We start from the raw sequence: 21253 nt of genomic DNA on the forward strand, positions 1-21253 counted from the left end.
ATGTTTACATAAAACTGTAATTTAAGATAAGGCTGTCCAACTCTGACTAAACCATTAAACCATTATTCTAATATTCTTCAATGAAAATGTGCTTACGTACCCTTCCAATATTAATAAATATAATAAAATAATAAATAAATAAAAAATAATAATAGAGTAACATAATGGAAATGTATTAATAACAGTAATAATAGAGTAAAATAATAAATGTAACAATAGTAAGAGTAAAATAATAATAGAGTAAAATAATAAATGTAATAATAACAATAATAAATAGAGTAGAATAATAATGTAATAAATAATAATAATAATAATAATAATAGAGAAATATAATAAATGTAATAATAATAAATAGAGTAAAATAATGAATAATAGTAGGTAAAGGTAAAAGTTTTCCCCTGACATTAAGTCCAGTTGTGCCCGACTCTAGCAGTTGGTGTTAATCTCCATTTCTAAACCAAAGAGCCAGCGTTGTCCATAGACACCTCCTAGATCATGTGGCCGGCATGACTGCATGGAGTGCCCTTACCTTCCCGCCGGAGCAGTACCTATTGATCTACTCACACTTGCATGTTTTCAAACTGCTAGGTTGGTGGAAGCTGGGGCTAACAGCGGGAGCTCACTCTGCTCCCCATATTCGATCCTGTGACCTTTCAGCAAGTTCAGCAGGTCAGCGGTTTATCCCACTGCGCCATTGGTAATAGAGTAAAATAATAAATGTAATAATGAGTAAAATAATAAATATAATAATAATGGAGTAAAAATAAATGTAATAATAACAATAATAGAGTAAAATAACAAATGTAATAATAATAGAGTGAAATAATAAATGTAATAATAATAGAGTGAAATAATGAATGCAATCATAATAATAGAGTAAAATAATAAATGTAATGGGTTGTCGTAGGTTTTCCGGGCTATATGGCCATGTTATAGAGGCATTTTCTCCTGACATTTCGCCTGCATCTATGGTAGGACCTCACTACCTCTGAGGATGCTTGCCATAGACGCAGGCAAAACGTCAGGAGGGAATGCCTCTAGAACATGGCCATATAGCCCGAAAAAACCTACAACAACCCAGTGATTCTGGCCATGAAAGCCTTCGACAAAACAATAAATGTAATAATAATGGAGTGAAATAATGAATGTAATAATAGATTAAAATAATAAATATAATAATAGAATAAAATAATAAATGTAATAAAATTAATAATTATAGAGCAAATAATGTCAATGTAATAATAATAGAGTAACATAATAAATGTAATAAAAATAATAATAATAGAGTAAAATAATTAATAAGTATAAGCTGGGGGGTGGCTTTTTCAGCCTTATAAACGGGATGTAAAACTCGGCTTATACTCAAGTGTGTACGGTACTTAATGATTACTCTTTCATTAAGAAATTAATGAAGTAGCTAGCTATGCCATTTTGGCTGCAGTTGCCTCCGTACTCAGAGAATGAGTTCACTATTAGCACCTTGGCTTTTCTTTTTGCTCTCCCACTTTATTTTAGTTTTTATTTTCATCTCCTGAAATGTTTTATTGCTTTTATTGGGTTTTTTTTTTACAAGCTGTACCTTTTTCAGATTTCCTGGAAAGGCTGCCTATTAATAATGAGCTCAAACAGCCTTTAATACTGTTAAATGAAAACATATCCCTTTGTTATACAGATTTCAGTGTTGGGGGCATGAATATTCAATGTGTTTAGGCTACTTTTAAGATTTTATCCAGGATCAAGAAAACTCATTTAGCATATTTTATCTTTTAGGGCATGGTATAGGAGTGTTTTCTCTTGCTTCCACCCCAAATTGAAGGCCAAAACAGCAGAGGGCCCACATATTGAGAACCAGTGGCTTAGGTGGACAGTGAACTTAGACCAACAGTTGGGTGCTCAATCTGACTTGGGCTTCAGACTTGCCACTTTCCAGTGGTCAGTGATCTATTGCACCTGGTTATTAACCAGCTGTGCTACAGCCCGGCCCTTTTCACAAAAACTCCCATCAAAGTAAAAACAGTTTGCCTTACAATTATTGCCACATTTCTTTTTTCCATCCTTTCTCCTTCTTTTATTTTTTATTCTGCAAGAGACTAACAGAGAAGCTTCTTTGTATTATACGAGGGTTCAATGAAAAATAATGCCTTCACCTTCGTAACTCCTCAACAGATGGCAGTACTGGTATGCGGCAGGTACTGGCTTGTTCAGTAGACTGTCCTCTACTTTAACACCACAACGGTTCAATACTAAGGCTTCCCGCCAAAATGGAATTGTAGAGGAGAGTCTACTGAACAAGCCAGTACCTGCTGCATACCAGTACTGCCATCTGTTGAGGAGTTACGAAGGTGAAGGCATTACTTTTCACTTTAACAACATAACCGTTCAATGCTAAGGCTTCCTGCCAAAATGGAACTGTAGAGGAGAGTCTAGAGAACAAGCCAGTACCTACCACATACCAGTACTGCCATCTGTTGAGGAGTTACAAAGGTGGAGCCATTACTTTTCAATTTAACAACACAACCGTTCAATGCTAAGGCTTCCCGCCGAAATGGAACTGTAGAAGAGAGTCTACTGAACAAGTCAGTACCTGCCACATACCAGTACCTGCCGTCTGTTGAGTTACGAAGGTGGAGGCATTACTTTTCATTCAACCCTCGTAATAATACAGTTCTACTCAAATTGCCCTGGCCAATATACTCTTGATTTGTAGTTTCCTATCTCACTCTTTGGCAGAGAAATCAAACTACAGGGTTAGTCAAAATGAATAGGCCAATAAGAAAATTAATTTTAGACGAATGTATGTTTATTGTAACCAAACTACAGCTACGTATCGACAGATAAATTATCAAAGTTTTGTCTCACCTTCAGAGATGTTCAGAGCTGTGGTTTGGTTACAGTAAACATACATTCGGGTACAATTAATTTTCTTATTGGCCTATTCATTTTGACTAACCCTGTATTTCACCAAACCATGTAATCCTAGATTCTATCAGATGTTGCCATGGCAGCTGAAATGGAATCAAAGCACTGCATATGTGTGGTGTAAAATTCTCTTAACATCTGAGTTCAGCACTCTAGTTAAACTTGAGAGGATCGTAGCCTCACGTTTTGTCTCTACCAAAACAACTGAGCAGTCTGAACCCGCTGGGCAAACGGCACCAATTTCCCTCTCTTTCATCTTGCAGGAGAGGCATTCCCGATTGCAATGTGTGTGGTTACTGGTGTTCCTCGTGGGGTCTTCCCTCCTCATCTATTACACCTTTTACTCCCAACGCCTTCATTACAGGTAAGGATTGGCCCTGGGTGCGCTACTTGCAAGATAACCACATTTAAGAAGCCTCGGCACTATAAGAGGGTTGTACAAAATCTCTTTGACCAGGGACCACTCTCCAACATTAGTACCAAAAGGGTTACGAATCAGTGTTTGGTTAACTTGAGATTCGGTTTAGTGATTTGCGGTGCTGATTTATTTATTTTTTATTTATGTACGGCATTTATATGCTGTCCTTCTCACCCTGAAGGGGACTCAGAGTGGCTTACAAGATATATATTATTAGCACAGTATAATATCAGTATTATATATTACTATATTGCACTATTATATTGTAATATTATTGCTAATAATACATGTAATATAACATATATAATACCATTATTAGTATTATATTGTATTACATTATAATATTATAAATATTATATGTATATACAATATTATATTATATATATATATATAATATTATATGCCGCCCTTCTCACTGTGAAGGGGAGTCAAGATATATATTATTAGCATAGTACAATATCCGTATTATATATTACTATATTGTACTATACCATTATATTGTAATATTATTAGTAATATTACATGTAATATAAAATATATAATAATAATATTATTATATTGTATTACATTATAATATTATAAATATTATATGTATATACAATATATAATAGAAGGGCGGCATATAATATAATATATTGTATATTATATTATATATAATATATTATATTATATATAATATATAATATATTATATTATATATTACATATTATATTATATATTATATATTATATATAATATATTATATTATATATTATATATAATATAATATACAATATATTATATATAATATAATATACAATATATTATATTATATGCCGCCCTTCTCTCTGAAGGGGACTCAGAGCGGCTTACAAGATATATATTATTAACACAGTACCATACCAGTATTATATATTACTATATTGTACTATACCATTATATTGTAATATTATTAGTAATATTACATGTAATATAAAATATATAATATCATTATTAGTATTATATTGTATTACATTATATTATAAATATTATATGTATATACTATATATATATATATATATATATATATATATATATAATATGTATAATATAATATTATATTATATTTACAATATATGATATTATATGCCGCCCTTCTCACCCTGAAGGGGACTCAGAGCAGCTTACAAGATATATATTATTAGCACAGTACAATATCAGTATTATAAATTACCATATTGTACTATTACATTTTAATATTATTAGTCATATTACATGTAATATAAAGTATATAATAATAATATCATTATTAGTAGTATTATATTGTATTACATTATAATATTATAAATATATGTATATAGAATACATAATATATAATACAATATATATTATATATAATATAATATACAATATATTATATTATATGCCGCCCTTCTCACTCTGAAGGGGACTCAGAAAGGCCTCTGCAGATAAACAAAAATAAAACCAAAACCACTCCCTGAAATGCTTGTTCTTGTTTCCCAGCTTGATCTTTTTGAGTCCGAAGGTGGATTTTATGAGCTTCTGGGAGGTGCTGTGGATTGTGGGCATCACCGACTTCATTCTGAAGTTCCTGTTCATGAGCTTCAAGTGTGTTGTTCTCCTGCTGCCTTCTCTTCTCGTGTCTTCTAAATCCAAAGTAAGAGAACCCATTTCCTAAAAAATAAGCTTACTAACCCTTGTTATACTGCAAGTTGCTTACCTGAAAACTGAGACTAAAATGCATTATTTTGTGTGCTATAGCAGATAGGCCAGAACAATCTAGTGGGTTGTTGTAAGTAATATGGGATGAAAAACTCTTCTCTGTTGGAGGTAGATGTGAGTGTTTCCATTGGCCACCTTGATTAGCATTTGTTCCTCGTGGGGCTTCAAGGTCTGGCTGCTTACTGCCATTATCTTTGGAATAATGTCCAGGGTGGGAGAAAGAACACTTCTCTGTTGGAGGTAGATATGAATGTTTCAATTGGCCATTAGTATTAGTATTTAATAGCTTTGCAGCTTCAAGGTCTGGCTGCCTACTTTTGTTTGCTGGGGCTAGCTGTGAATGTTTCAGCTGATCACCTTGATTTGCATTCAATGGCTTGGAAGCGCCTGGGGGGAAATCTTTTGTTGAGAGTGATTTCATGTGCCTGTTTGTTTCCCCTCTGTTGTTTTGCTGCTGTAATTTTTGAGTTTTTTAATACTGGTAGCCTCTCAACAAAAGATTCCCCCCAGGCGCTTCCAAGCCATTGAATGCAAATCAAGGTGATCAGCTGAAACATTCACACCTAGATCCAGCAAACAAACGTCCTTTGTCTCACCCTGGTCATTCCACAGATATATAAACCCATTTTTCCTACTTCCAACAGACCTCATTACCTCTGAGGATGCTTGCCATAGATGTGGGCAAAACGTCAGGAGAGAATGCTGCTGGAATATGGCCAGTCATCCCAAAAAACTCACAACCCAGTGATTCTGGCCATGGAAGCCTTCGACAATACAATACATGGCAGCTAAAGCAGTCTTCAGCGACCACTGGCCAAGAAGTTACATTTTTTGATGCTGAAAGATAAATATGCGGCTGTTAAATACACTTAGTTATTAGCCGTGGAAAGTATTTGACAAAGTAATGACAGTTCAACGTTCCTGCTGACTCTTCATAACACTTTTGACGTGTGATTGAAGAACGGCGACGATTTCATCCGTCTCCAACCATTTAGGTGAAAGGAGAAAGGTTTAATGCCGGGATAAAATCTGCCTGGCTTTCAGGCGGGGGCAGAAGAGCAAAAATAAATCACTCTGTATTATCTTGGTAGAAGCGAATCATGAAAATCTTGCCCGATCAGCAGATATCCCAGTTATTGATTAGGTGAAAGGATGTCTGAAAGCACCGCCAGATGGAGAACGTAGGCGTTGCGGCGATATTATTTATTATATATATTATATATGGTGCTATATATCCTAGTCTGATACTTGGGAAGTGTGTCCATAAGATGCGCCCATCAAGAAATTATTTGCAACGAGAAAAATTACATAGTCTTGTTTGGGTTGCTGTGAGCTTTCCACGATGTCCTAGAAGCATTCTCTTCTGAAGTTTCACCCACATCGATGGGAAGCATCCTCAGAGGTTGTGTGGTCTGTTGGAAACTAGCAAAATGGTGTTTATATATCTGTGGAATAATTCCAGGATGGGAGAAAGAACTCTTGCCTGGGTTGTTGTAGATATGGCCATGCCCCAGAAGCATTCTCTCCTGACGTTTCACCCACATCTATGGGAGGCCTCCTCAGGGGTTGTGAGGTCTGTTGGAAACTAGCAAAATGCGGTTGATATATCTGTGGAGTAATGTCCAGGGTGGGAGAAAGAACTATTGACTGGGTTGTTGTAGGTTTTTCGGGCTATATGGCCATGTTCTAGCAGCATTCTCTCCTGACGTTTTGACTGCATCTATGGTAAGCATCCTCAGATCCTCAGAGATATCACAATCTCTGAGGATGCTTGCCAAGTTGTTGTTCATTTGTTCAGTTGTTCCTGTTGTTCATTCGTTCAGTCGAGTTCACTCCTGTCTAGCCATGTCCCAGAAGCATTCTCTCCTGAAGTTTCACCCACATCTATGAGAGGCCTCCTCAGAGGTTGTGAGGTCTGTTGGAAACTAGCAAAATGCGGTTTATATATCTGTGGAGTAATGTCCAGGGTGGGAGAAAGAACTATTGACTGAGTTGTTGTAGGTTTTTCGGGCTATATCGCCATGTTCAAGCAGCATTCTCTCCTGGCATTTCACCTGCATCTATGGTAAGCATTCTCAGAGACCTCATAACCTCTGAGGATGCTTGCCATATTGTTGTTCATTTATTCAGTTGTCCCTGTTGTTCATTCGTTCAGTTGAGTTCATTCCTGTCTAGCCATGTCCCAGAAGCATTCTCTCCTAAAGTTTCATCCACATCTATGGGAGGCCTCCTCAGAGGTGGTGAGGTTTGTTGGAAACTAGCAAAATGGGGTATATATATCTGTGGAGTAATGTCCAGGATGGGAGAAAGAACTCTTGCCTGGGTTGTTTTAGGTTTTTCGAGCTCTATGGCCATGTTCTAGCAGCATTCTCTTCTGACGTTTTGCCTGCATCTATGGTAAGCATCTTCAGAGACCTCACAACTTCTGAGGATGCTTGCCATGTTGTTCATTCGTTCAGTTGTTTCCGACTCTTCGTGACTTCATGGACCAGCCCACGCCAGAGCTCCCTTTCGGTCATCACCACCCCAGCTCCTTCAAGGTCAATCCAGTCGCTTCAAGGATCCCATCCATCCATCTTGCTCTTGGTCGGCCCCTCTTCCTTCTTCCTTCCATTTTCCCCAGCATCAGTAGTTTCCGACTCTTCGTGACTTCATGGACCAGCCCACGCCAGAGCTCCCTGTTGGCCGTCACCACCCCCAGCTCCTTCAAGGTCAAGCCAGTCACTTCAAGAATATCATCCATTCATCTTGCCCTTGGTCGGCCTCTCTTCCTTTTCCCCAGCATCACTGTCTTCTCTAAGCTTTCCTTTCTTCTCATGATGTGGCCAAAGTACTTCATCCATAGATGCAGGCAAAACGTCAGGAGAGAATGCTTCTAGAACATGGCCATATAGTCCTAAAAACCTCCAACAACCCAAAGTTTTATTTACTGTTATTACAATTGTCCACCTTGGTTAGCATTGAGTGTACTTGCAGCTTCAAAGCTTAGCTGGTTGCTGCCTGAGGGATCCTTCGTTGGGAAGTGTTAGCTGGCCCTGATTGATTATTGTCTGGATTTCTCCTGTTTTGTTGGTTCCAGGCCCTGTCAAACACATGCCTCTGACCCAGATGTGGAAGAACTGCCAATATTGTGCAGCTTTGTTACTCCAAAGAGATTCGTAACAATACGAGAGAAATGAGCCAGCTCTGTGAGGGTTTCCCCCTGCGCTTCTTCAGTGACAGGAATGAGCTCTCTCTCAAATGGTACTGGGACTGGTTCCCAGTACAAAACAAAGCCGAAACTGCGTCATGCAGCCCGGCCTGGGTTGTATCTATTCAGGCTGCGAGAGAAAAGTTGGCCGTTCACACACGGCTCGGTGCCAAAAACTCTCCGTTTGGGAAATGGAACATGCTGGCCGCAATGTCTGGCAAGTTTCTATCTTAATCACCTTTGGACATGTCATTCTTTTTTGTGGACAGAGATGTGTTTTTCTCAGACATTCTTTCTCCAACTACAAGGGTTGAATGAAAAGTAATGCCTCCACCTTCGTTACTTGGCTTTGGATGGGAATATTTGAATAAATCAAACACAGAAATAATCTTTAGAATGTGCTCTTTAACTACCACTAATCACTTTTGCACATAATCACCAGACAATTGGATACATTTCTGCCAATGATGAAAAAGTTTTCTGAAGCTGTCATAGAAGAAGTCGACACTTTGTTTCCGCAACCAGCGTCTCACTGTTCTCTCATCCTGGGTACCCATCGTGCACAGATCTTCCGATAGCCAAGCAAAGTAATAATGTGACCCACATGTTCTGAAGAGAGATATTGACAAGCTGGAATGTGTCCAGAGGAGGGCGACTAAAAGTCATGCTCCCCATGCTCTATTCCGCTTTGGTTAGACCACACCTGGAATATTGTGTCCAATTCTGGGCACCACAGTTGATGGGAGATGTTGACAAACTGGAATGTGCCCAGAGGAAGGGGACTAAAATAATCAAGGGTCTGGGGAACAAGCCCTATGAGGAGCGGCTTAAAAAGCTGGGCATGTTTAGTCTGAAGAAGAGAAGGCTGAGAGGAGACATGAGAGCCATGTATAACTATGTGAGAGGAAGCCACAGGGAGGAGGGAGCAAGTTTGTTTTCTGCTGCCCTGGAGACTAGGACGCAATGGAGCAATGGCTTCAAATTACAAGAAAGGAGATTCCATCTGAACATGAGGAAGAACTTCCTGACTGTGAGAGCTGTTCAGCAGTGGAACTCTCTGCCCCGGAGTGTGCTGAAGGCCCCTTCTTTGAAAGCTTTTAAACGGAGGCTGGATGGCCATTTGTCAAGGGTGCTTTGAATGCAATTTTCCTGCTTCTTGGCAGAAGGGGGTTGGACTGGATGGCCCATGAGGTCTCTTCCAACTCTATGATTATGCTTGAATTTTCTCTCTGAGTGATACGACAATCGTCCTGAATCAATCTGGGAAACTTTTGCTTGTGAAACTCGGTGGTTGCTGTCACAGGACATCCAACTCTTTGTTTGTCATGCAAGTCAGATGTTCCCACCTCAACATTTTTAAACTTTCTCACCCAACGAGACACAGTACTCACATCAACATAATCACCATAAACAAATTGCATTCTCTGATGAATCTCCCTTGGTGAATCTTCTGCTGTCAAGAATTCAATGACTTCACGTAGTTTAAGTCGCATTGACCGACCGTCTGTGCAGGGTTCCACACTTCGCACTTTAACAACACATCCGTTCTGCCAAAATGGGACTGTAGAGGAGAGTCTACTAAACAAGCCAGTACCTGCCACATACCAGTACTGCCATCTGTTGAGCAGTTACAAAGGTGGAGGCATTACTTTTCACTTTAACAACACAACCGTTCAAAGCTAAGGCTTCCCAACAAAATGGAACTGTAGAGAAGAGTCTACTGAACAAGCCAGTCCCTGCCGCATACCAGTACTGCCATCTGTTGAGGAGTTATGAAGGTGGAGGCATTACTTTTCATTCAACCCTCGTATATTTTGAAAGAGAAAAGCTAGAAGAAGACTATGTCCTGTATTGTTTCTGAGCGTGTAATTTGAACCTATTTTAATGTAAAGCCACAGTGTGTAAACATCACCCTTCCCTGTAGTTCTACCCCTTCTTTTTTTGTAACTTTCCTTCAGGGTTACTGTTATATGCTCTTAGAAGAATTCTGCCAGTTCTACCGCACCGTTGTCCCTGTCCCAGTCTGGTTCCAGTACCTTGTTGGCTTGCGGGAGCATGACAGTACGCTGGGATGGTGCTTCGGAGTCCTGCTCGCGTTGCTGTATCTTGTCCTCAAGGTAAACACTGATTCACTTCCCTGTTGACGTCAGACACAAGCGCAAGCCCACCTTACGGCTGCATTACATTATGTATTCTGGGGAAATGTATAAAACTGTGTTGACAAAGAATGCCATTGTAAAACAGCCCACTCTTATTTTTATTTTCCAGCTTCTGGGCTTTTTTGGAAACCTGAAAAACCTCAGGCGGGTCCTCAGGGCGTTCTGCACACAACCAGTGAGTATTGTTATGTCCTCGGCAAACGAAAAAGAGATAAACTGCTCCTGTCATTTTCTCCCACGTTGTCATTGCTGTCACAATTTAACATACCAACTTCAGTTTGATGCACCTTTCTCTTGGCACATTTCTCTCTTTCGCCCTCCATTCGTGCCTCTTCAAATTCTGCAGCACTGCTGGTCACAGCTGACCTCCAGCTGGAATGCTCACAGGCCAGGGCTTCCCAGTTCTCAGTGTCTATGCCAGAGTTTTTAAGGTTGGCTTTGAGCTCTTCTTTAAATCTCTTTTCCTGCCCACCAACGTTCCATTTTCCTTTCTTGAGTTTGGAGTACAACAACAACAATTCTTTAGTGATTAGTCAATTTTGACCATATCAAAACATGCAAAACATACACTTGCCCATGCATACAGTTTGGAGTAGAGCAACTGCTTTGGGACGGTGTGGCTGGTCCAGCGGAGTTGATGTTGGAGGACTATCACTTCAATGCTGGTGGTCTTTGCTTCTTCCAGCACGCTGACGTTTGTCCGCTTGACTTCCCAAGAGATTTGCAGGATTTTTCAGAAGCAATGCTGATTGAATCGTTCCAGGAGTTGCATGTGATGTCTGTAGACAGTCCACGTCTCACAGGCGTATAGCAGGGTTGGGAGGACAATAGCTTTATAGACAAGCCCCTTGGTCTCCCTACGGATGTCCCGGTCCTCAAACACTCTCTGCTTTATTCGGAAAAATGCTGCACTCGCAGAGCTCAGGCGGTGTTATCAGAGTCTCATCACCTGAAAAAGGCTTGCCCTTCAAAAATAACTTCCTTGTTGGAAAGAGGTGGAAGTCCAATGGTGTGAGGTTGGGTGAATCGTGGATGCGGTCGAATTTCCAAATCACAGGACCATGCTTCTTCCATTCGGGCAATAGGTGAGTTGTAAACAGGTTCATTGTCTTGCAGAAGGTGGACACCTTTGGCGAGCATGCCACATCTCTTGGTTGCGATGGCCTCCAGCAATGTCCGCAGCAGTGAAGCCTAGTCTGACCCAGTGAGCATGGTCCCCTTTCCTCGGAAATCCATCAGCACCACTCCATGCTGGTCCCAATATACTATGAGCATGAGCTTGCCTGCTGAGAGTTGGGCACGTGCCTTCTTTGGAGGCGGTGAGTCAGAATGCTTCCATGTCATCGACTGGACTTGAGTCTCAGGATCAGAGTGATGGACCCATCTGTGTGATCAGTCTGTGGAAAAAGTCCTCCTGCTTTCCATGGCATGTCATTGTCAAGAGCAGCCAGGGGACCCAGCAAGTGGATACCTTATGCAGTTGAAGATGGTCCTGGGTGATTTTTTTCCCGTGGATCTCACACTTATATTGACATTTTGGGCTTGGTGGAGAATGGTTACGTGGCGATTTTTCGAAATGGTGACCTCCATTTGTTGGATGGTGTGTTTGCCCTGGAAAGTCCAGCCACATTTGAATTGACGATGCCAGTTCTTGACTCCATCCTATGATGGGGAATCCTCACTCTCAACCTCTTTCATCTCATCAAACATTTCCTTTGGTGTGTTGCCTTTCGAGTCACGCAACGTGATGACTGCCACATTGCTGCCATCTGAACATGAGGAAGAACTTCCTGATTGTGAGAGCTGTTCAGAAGTGGAACTCTCTGCTCCGGAGTGTGGTGGAGGCTCCTTCTTTGGAGGCTTTGAAACAGAGGCTGGATGGCTATCTGTCGGAGGTGCTTTGAATGCAATTTTCCTGCTTTTTGGCGGAATGGGGTTGGACTGGATGGCCCATGAGGTCTCTTCCAACTCTATGCTCTGTATTCCACTCCCAAACCTCACTCCACTTCCGCACCCGTCAAATCAAGACCGTTCTCAGTTCTGGGTTGTCAATTGGCACGTAACCTATAGAGACTTGTATCATTACACATGTGCAATTTCAGTGTCCTGTGATAAACAGAAGTGGGTCAGGGGACATATTTAATGAACACCCCTTGTATAGGGGTGTTCATTAAAGATGTCCCCTGACCCACTTCTATTTATCACAGGACACTGAAATATTGGTTTCCTTCCTTTCAGAAGGAAAGTGGTGTCACATCCATTCCTGTTACTTGTCAAATCCAAACATTCCGGCGGTACTGGGATCCTTTCTGAAGTTCTCCAAAATCCCAAACATGACACAGACTCTTCCTTTGTGACCTTTACTCCCTTCTCTCCCTTTGCAGAGCTATGGCACAGCAGCCAGCAAGCGGCAATGTGCGGAGGCGGAGGACATTTGCGCCATTTGCCAAGCGGAATTCCGGAAACCTGTCCTCCTCATTTGCCAGGTAACCTTGTGCTGACTTTCAGCGGATGAGGGAGGCTTTCTGACAAAGATTCCTCAACGACAGTGGCAGGCCTTGTACTAAGTGAGCTGTAAAATAAGAGTATGAGCTGAATCTTTCGGGTAAAGTTATTGCTTGGCTCTTAAAACATTTCAGTGCATAAATATAGGGTAGAAATGTAGTAAATAAATAAGTAAGAGTACCTAAAGCTTTGGAGAGCTTTTGTTCAACCATTTCAAAGCTCCCTGCTTGGGTGGTGGTGGCACAATCGTCAGCATAGATTTTTTTTCCGTGTCAGGAGCGACTTGAGAAACCGCAAGTTGTTTCGGGTGTGAGAGAATTAGCCATCTCCAAGGACATTGCCCAGATGTTTTGATGTTTTACCACCCTTGTGGGAGGCTTCTCTCATGTCCCTGCATGGAGAGCTGGAGCTGACAGACGGAGCTCATCCACACTCTCCCCAGATTTGGGGACATTGCCCAGATGTTTTGATGTTTTACCACCCTTGTGGGAAGCTTTTCTCATGACCCTGCATGGAGAGCTGGAGCTGACAGAGGGAGCTCATCCGCACCCTCCCCGAATTTGAACCTCCAACCTGTCAGTCTTCAGTCCTGCTGGCACAAGGGTTTAACCCACTGCGCCACCGGATAATAATAATAATAATAATAATAATAATAATAACAATAATAATAATAAATATAATACAAAATACAGCATATTGATCTAATTTGCTGTGTCATACTGTGTTTTGTGTCAGTAAAGTAATAATAATAAATATAATACAAAATCCAGCATAGAGATCTCATTTGCTGTGTCATACTGTGTTTTTGTGTCAGTAAAATAATAATAATAATAATAATAATATACAAAATCCAGCATATAGATCTCTTTTGCTGTGTCATACTGTGTTTTTGTGTCAGTAAAATAATACTGACACAAATAATACGGGGAGGCCTTGCTCTCGATCCTGCCTGCTTCTCAAGCACGTCTGGCGGGGACGAGAGATAGGGCCTTCTCGGTGGTGGCTCCTCGGCTGTGGAACGCCCTTCCTACGGACATTAGACTAGCACCATCTCTAATGGTATTCCGCAAAAAAGTGAAGAACTGGCTGTTTGAGCAGGAGTTTGAATAATTAGTGCAATGATTGGTTAATGAACACTGGAATGGAACAATGGATGACGAATCTGGAACATGTGTTTGATGATGAGACGATAATGAATGGTTATTATAGTAATTGTTATTAATTATGTAATGTGGTAGGTTATTAACTGTTTTTTATACTGTAGCATTGAATTTTTGCTGTTCTTATTTGTTGTGAACCACTGTGAGTCGCCTTCGGGCTGAGAACAGCGGTATATAAGTAAGGTAAATAATAATAATAATAATAATAATAATAATACAAAATCCAGCATATATATCTCGTTTGCTGTGACATACTGTGTTTTTGTGTCAGTAAAATAATAATAATAATAATAATAATAATAATAATAAATTTATTTATATTCCACCCTATCTGCCCCAAGGGGACTCAGGGCGGATCATAGTACACATACACAGCAAACTGGATAAACAATAGAGAGACAGAACAGAAAGGAGGTATTTTTTTGCCTGAGTCTGACTTTTTGGAGCCTTGGAAGTTTGTTCTTGAATCCTGCCACGGGGGAGTGGGGGGAGGGGTGCTGTCACTCCATCCACTATAATGAAGCGCCATCAGGACTTCTTCCTTTTGGTCGCCGGACATTTTCTGATCTTTTTTCTTTATGGTATCGTAAAATACCTCCCCCACTTGTTTTAGCAATACCTAATTTCTCTAATTATAGCTCAAGCTGTTTTCTAACTGCTTGGGTCAACAGTAAGCTGGGCTGACAGTCGGCAGCTCACACCAACCTGCAGGGAGGTGCTGTCGCTCCATCCTCTATGATGAAACGCCATCAGGACTTCCTCCTTCCTTTTGGTCACCGGATATTTTCTGATGTTTTTTCTTTATAGCATTAAAATACCTCTCCCACTAGTTTTAGCAGTACCTAATTACAGCTCAAGCTGTTTTCAAACTGCTTGGGCCAACAGTACGCTGGGCTGACAGTCAGCAGCTCACGCCAACCTGCAGGGGGTGCTGTCGCTCCATCCTCTATGACGAAATGCCATCAGGACTTCCTCCTTCCTTTTGGTCGCCGGACATTTTCAGATCTTTTTTTCTTTATGGTATCATAAAATTCCTCTCCCACTAGTTTTAGCAGTTCCTAATTACAGCTCAAGCTATTTTCAAACTGCTTAGGTCAACAGTAAGCTGGGCTGACAGTTGGCAGCTCACGCCGACCTGCAGGGGGGTGCTGTCACTCCATCCTCTATGACGAAACGCCATCAGGACTTCCTCCTTCCTTTTGGTCACCGGATATTTTCTGATCTTTTTTCTTTATAGCATCGTAAAATTCCTCTCCCACTAGTTTTAGCAGTACCTAATTACAGCTCAAGCTGTTTTTGAACTGCTTAGGTCAACAGTAAGCTGGGCTGACAGTCGGCAGCTCACGCCAACCCGGGGCTTCGAACTGGCAACCTTTCGGTTGGTAGATCTTATCATTGCTGGTGATTTACCAACTGTGCTAAAACCCGGCCCAGCACCCTGAGGAGCCACCTGAAGTTTTTGTAGATCTAAAGTAGTTAAACAACCGCTACTCCTTGCTTACAGTGCCATCATTAGCAAGTGTTGACGTATTTTGGCTGATCCCGTGAACCTCTGCCTTCCCTCTCATTCCAGCACATATTTTGTGACGAATGCATCGCGCTATGGTTCAACCGAGAGAAGACGTGCCCGCTCTGCCGGACGGTCATCAGCGACCACGTCAACAAGTGGAAAGACGGGGCCACCTCAGCACATCTACAGGTCTATTAAAAGGAGAGCCATCCTGCCAGAGCCACGCTTCTCGGTGTGATGCCCTTACTCCTTGGTGGAAGGTGGAAGGGGCGACGTACTCAGGGCTTTCTGTCTCTCCTCTTTTCTCAATTGCCATACAGGATTTCAGTCTTCAAAATGAGTTTTCATGGATTTGCTTGTCAATTTCGAAATGCTTTTCTGTGTGTAATTTTGAGGATTTTTTTGCAAGCTTTATATACTATTTCCATCCATTCAGTCTGAAAGGGAGCCGCCATTGCAGTAGTAATAATAGAGTATCTTGGTCTAAATCCCACATTTTAATTATTCCAAAATTGAGTAGTACGAAGGGGCGCTAAAGAGAAACCCACTGGATTGATAATTGAGCAACTTTTCAGCAATTATGTGAATTCCATTGGTTCATTCCACCTACCAATAGGATCGCAGCACTTTCGAGGTGATCTCTCACCTGCAAAAAGCAACTTTTCTCCGCAGCACTTTGCTCTTGGTTGAAGCAAAACGACTTTTTTTTCCTTCTCCTCTCGATGCCATTATTGCACTCGCGCATATTTCGTAAGCAGCACGGAAGGAACTTTGCTCTCCAATCTATATTTTAATTATGTACTCCTGGAAAGAAAGCTTTTTTTTCTACTTTTGTAAGCCTGAATTTGTAAAAAAAAGGAAAAGTACTGTATTTTTGTGATACCACCTACATTTTACTAAAGGGGGAAAGATCTATTTTATTGAACCTTTTTAAAAAGCAGCCTGTAGTATACGAATCAATATATGAAAAAGAATAAACATTTGAAAGTGGTTGGTCTGGACTGTCATTGATACCTTTTATGGAAGCCAGTATGTAGGTAAAGTTTTCCCCAATGTTAAATCTAGTTGTGTCCAACTATCATCTCTATTTCTAAGCCAAAGAGCTGGCGTTGTCCATAGACCCCTCCAAGGTCATGTGGCCGGCATAATAATATATAATAATATTGTAATGTAACAATAAGATACAGGTTTCCCCTTGACATTAAGTCCGGTTGTGTCTGACTCTGGGGGAGGGTGCTCATATCCTTTTCTAAGCCAAAGAACCAGCATTGTCCGTAGACACCTCCAAGGTCATGTGGCCGGCATAATAATATTGTAATGTAGTAGTAAGATAAAGGTTACCCCTTGACATTGTCCAGTTGTGTCTGACTGGGGGTTGGTACTCGTCTCAATTTCTAAGCCAAAAGAGCCAGAGTTCTCCATAGACACATCCAAAATCATATGGCCAGCATGACTGCATGGAGTGCCATTACCTTCTGCAGAAGCAGTGTGTATTAGTCATGGGCCCGGTATCTGTATCATCTGTTTGATTCATGTTTTTGTTTCATTCCATCCATTTGGATAGCACAGAACAGGAATGCCCCTCCTAGAACAAAAATAAACTCAATACGAAAGGCAGGCAGGAGTGGGTACCGGCTTCAAGCCTGCTTTTCGGATTGATTGCCAGGGCCTGCAGCCGAGCACCGAGTAAGGAATGCTGCTTACTTGGCGCTCAGGTGCAGGCCTGGGCACTCTGGACCTGTTGGATTGTACAGAGCGGATACAGGCAGCAAACACAATGGGTCTTCAGCCCCAACCAGGTGAAGATGAAGAAGATGTACTTATTTATTTACTGTATTTGTATACCGCCCTTCTCAGTCCTCAGGCGAGGTAAACCCTGCCCAAAAGATCACACTGGGAAGGGGAGCCTGGGTGGGAAGTCCCCTCCCCATCCCAATAATAGGCCAAAAGAAAACAAATCTTTCAGCACTGAAAACAAATATCTGCCCTCTCAATTTCGGGAGGCTGAGTAGAAACAGTTCGAGGACACCGCTGAAAGCTGGGACATGAAAGGAATCAAGGCTTACCCTGAATGCACATGCCTAGTACCTATTACCTTCTCGCCGGAGCGGTACCTATTGATCTACTCACATTTGCATATTTTAGGACTGCTAGGTTGGCAGAAGCTGAGGCTAACTGTGGGAGCTCACCTCGCTCCCCGGATTCCAACATTTCGGTCAGCAAGTTCAGCAGCTCAGCGGTTTAACCCAGCAGGGAGGGCTTATATACTCATTAAAAATAAAAGAACTGAAATAGGAGTTAGATAACATCACACAATTATTATTATTATTATTATTATTATTTACTATATTTATATACCGCCCCTCTCAGCCCGAAAGCGACTCGGAGCGGTTTCCAGCTAACACTTAAGCGCCATGACATGTCAGGAGCTCTCCAAACAATGAAGACCTCTCCTACATTTGCACAAGGGCTCTTTTGGTGTCCTCAGACTCTTCCATCAGTCACAAACAGTAAGAACTGATGGGAGACGTAGTTCAACCTCTGCAGGGCCACTGGGTCCCCATCCCAGCCTTAAGTATCATGGGAAGCCCCACGTCTGTGCTTACCTTGCTAAAACTTTCCCTATAGCTGCCATTCAATTGTAATGGTCAATAAACGGAGCTAACTCCTTTTTTAAGGGATTTTTCAGCTGCGTCACAAAGACTCTTTTATCGCTAGAAAGGCACATTCTCTCTGAAAGAGGACAAAACAGCAAACAAAAACCATCACCATTTGTGTTTGTTCAAAGTTGCATTTAATTGCTATTTACATCCATTTGTGTGTGGTTTTGAAATCAAGTATATTTTTTTATTACAGTAAACAGTACAGAATGAAATGCAGGAAGGATGTTGACCCTCATACCATTCCTAGTAAGGCAGCTGTAGAAGGGGGTCCTCAATGCGGAGGGGGGCACGGCCAGCTATTCCGAGGAGGACTCCCCCAGCCCAATCTCCACTCCTATCAGTGGGTAGTTTGCACTTGGTTCCTGGTCTAGAACCGTTTCCCTTTGAGATGCTACTACGTGAATCAACTAATCTGCTTTGGAGATGCATCCCAAGACAGTTCCCAATGCAGTTCTGCTGCTCTCCGACATAGGCTGGGCTGATGGAAACCAGGCCCGGGCAAACTTTCTAACTTGGGGGCCACACTCTAGCTCTCCCTGCTAGGAAACGAAGGAAGGAAAGAGAGAAGGAAGGACGGAAAGGAGGAAGGATGGAAGGAGAAAGAGGGGCAGAGCAAAGGGAAGACAAAATGGAAGGAAGGAGGAAGGAATAAGAGAAGAAAGAAAGGAAGAAAAGGATGGAAGGAAAAAAGAAAGAGAAGGAACAAAAAAAGGAAGGAGGAAGGAAAAAGAGAAGGATGGAAGGAAGGGAAGGAAAAAGGAAAGAGAAGGAACGAAAAAGGGAAGGAGGAAGGAAAAAGAGAAGGGCCTGGGTTTGCCCATACTTGATCTAAACAAACAAGCAGCCCCACCGCCCTACTTTAACAACAGCACGAACAGATGGAAGGAAGGGAAGGGAAGGAGAGAGAGAAGGGGAAGGAAGGATGAAAGGGGAAGAAGGGAAGACAAAAGGGAAGGAGGAAGGAAAAAGAGAAGGGAGGAAGAAAGGCAATGTTAATGGAAAGGGAAGGAAGGAAAGACAAAAGGGAAGGAAAGAAGGAGAAAGAGAAGGAAGTATGAAAGGAAGGACAGAAGGAAAAAGAGGGAAGGAGGGAGGAAAGAGGGAAGGAAGAGAAGGCCAAAGGGAAGGAAGGATGAAAGGGAAGGGGAAAGGAAAAAGAAGGGAGGGAGGAAGAGAAGGAGGGAAGGAAGAAAGGGAAGGATAAAGAAAAGAGAAGGAAGGAGAGACAAAAGGGAAGGAGAAAGAGAAGGGGAAGGAAGGGAAGATAAAAGGGAAGTAGGAAGAAAAAGAGAAGGGAGGAAAGGGAAGGATAAAGGAAAAAGAAGGAAGGAAAGACAAAAGGGAAGGAAAGAAGGAGAAAGAGGGAGAGAGGGAAGGAAGGATGAAAGGAAAAAAGAGGGAAGGAGGGAGGAAAGAGGGAAGGAAAGGAAGACAAAAGGGTAGGAAGAATGAAAGGGAATGAGGAAGGGAAAAGGGAGGGAGGTAGAGAAGGATGGAAGGAAGAAAGGCAAAGATAAAGGAAAGAGAAGGAAGGACAAACAAAAGGGAAGAGAAGAAGCAGTAAGAGAGAGGGAAGGAAGGATGAAAGAAGGATGGAAGGAGAAAGAGGGAAGGAGGGAGGAAAGAGGGAAGGAAGGGAAGAGAAAAGGGAAGGAAGTATGAAAGGGAAGGAGGAAGGGGAAAAAAGCAAGGAAGGGAAGAAGAGAAGGATGGATGGAAGGAAGGGAGGGATAAAGGAAGGAAGGAAGGACAAACAAAAGGGAAGGGAAGGAGAAAGGGAGATAGGGAAGATGAAAGCGAGGAAGGGAAGGATGGAAGGAGAAAGAGGGAAGGGGAGAGGAAAAGGGGAAGGAAGATGAGACAAAAGGGAAGGATGAAAGGGAAGGAGGAAGGAAAAAGAGAAGGGCCTGGGTTTGCCCATACCTGATCTAAACAAACAAGCAGTCCCGCCGCCGTCCTTTAACCACAGCCCAAACTGATGGATGGAAAGAATGGTTTAAGCTTCCTCATGTGGATCAGGGCTATACTCACAAAGAGGACCTTCAACTAGCTGCACACTGCACGGTTTAACTTAATGTGTATTTTAGGCCTCAGATCATACCCCAATTAGTTAGGAACTGGTTCTTGTATCGCAGGCATGGGCAAACTTAGGCCCTCCAGGTGTTTTGGACCAGCTCCCACAATTCCTAACAGCCTATTGAAGTTCCCCTATGCCTGGTATAGAGAATAGGAAATGAATGAGATGACCTTAAACTCTTAACGCAGGAAGGCAAAGTTTGCCCATGCCTGATATAGCTAGATGTGAAGCTAGTGGCCATGTCTAGCATTCAGCTAGTCTGCTGATCTGCAGGCATAGTTTATTTACCTCAACTGCTAGTAAAAGGAGCTATCAAATCCATTTTAAACAGCAGCTAGTACTCAAGGCGGTTTGAGACAGATCCCAGCTCAAGTCCCCATAGATGACTACAATTTGTTGGGGCCAATCTGCATCCCATTCTACAACCCTCCAGGTGGGCCCTTCAAGTGTTTGGACTTCAGTTCCCACAATTCCTAACACCTTACCAAATTTTCACCATGCCTGGTATAGAGAATGGGAAATGAATGAGATGAACTTAAACTTTTAATGCAGGCAAGGCAACGTTTTCCCATGCCTGATATAGCTAGATGTGAGCTGGTACTCAAGGTGGTTTGAGAGAGATCCCAGCTCAAGTCCACATAGATGACTACTGTTTACTGGGGCCAATCTGTATCACATTCTACAACCCTCCAGGTGTTTTGGACTTCAGCTCCCCCAATTCCTAACACCTGACTGAAGTTTCCCCATGCCTGGTATAGAGAATGGGAAATGAATGAGATGAACTTAATCTCTTAACGCAGGAAGGCAAAGCTTGCCCATGCCTGATATAGCTAGATGTGAGCTGGTACTCAAGGTGGTTTGAGAGAGATCCCAGCTCAAGTCCTCATAGATGACTACTATTTATTGGGGCCAATCTGCATCACATTCTACAACTCGCCAGGTGTTTTGGAC

At 41.8% G+C, this 21253-nt stretch overlaps 1 protein-coding gene across 1 annotated transcript in view; it reads left to right on the plus strand.

Moving 5' to 3' along the window:
* Positions 1 to 16553, plus strand: part of RNFT1 (ring finger protein, transmembrane 1) — a 28421-nt gene extending 11868 nt beyond the window's left edge. The window contains exons 4-9 of the mRNA XM_060756792.2: positions 3183 to 3283; positions 4820 to 4973; positions 10187 to 10345; positions 10497 to 10562; positions 12772 to 12873; positions 15626 to 16553. Coding sequence (XP_060612775.2) covers positions 3183 to 3283; positions 4820 to 4973; positions 10187 to 10345; positions 10497 to 10562; positions 12772 to 12873; positions 15626 to 15760 — 717 coding nt within the window. The 3' untranslated portion in view covers positions 15761 to 16553. The remainder of the gene's footprint in view (positions 1 to 3182; positions 3284 to 4819; positions 4974 to 10186; positions 10346 to 10496; positions 10563 to 12771; positions 12874 to 15625) is intronic.
* The last annotated feature ends 4700 nt before the right edge of the window (positions 16554 to 21253 follow it).

This window comes from Anolis sagrei, chromosome 11 (assembly GCF_037176765.1).
Source record: "Anolis sagrei isolate rAnoSag1 chromosome 11, rAnoSag1.mat, whole genome shotgun sequence".
Lineage (NCBI taxonomy): Eukaryota > Metazoa > Chordata > Lepidosauria > Squamata > Dactyloidae > Anolis > Anolis sagrei.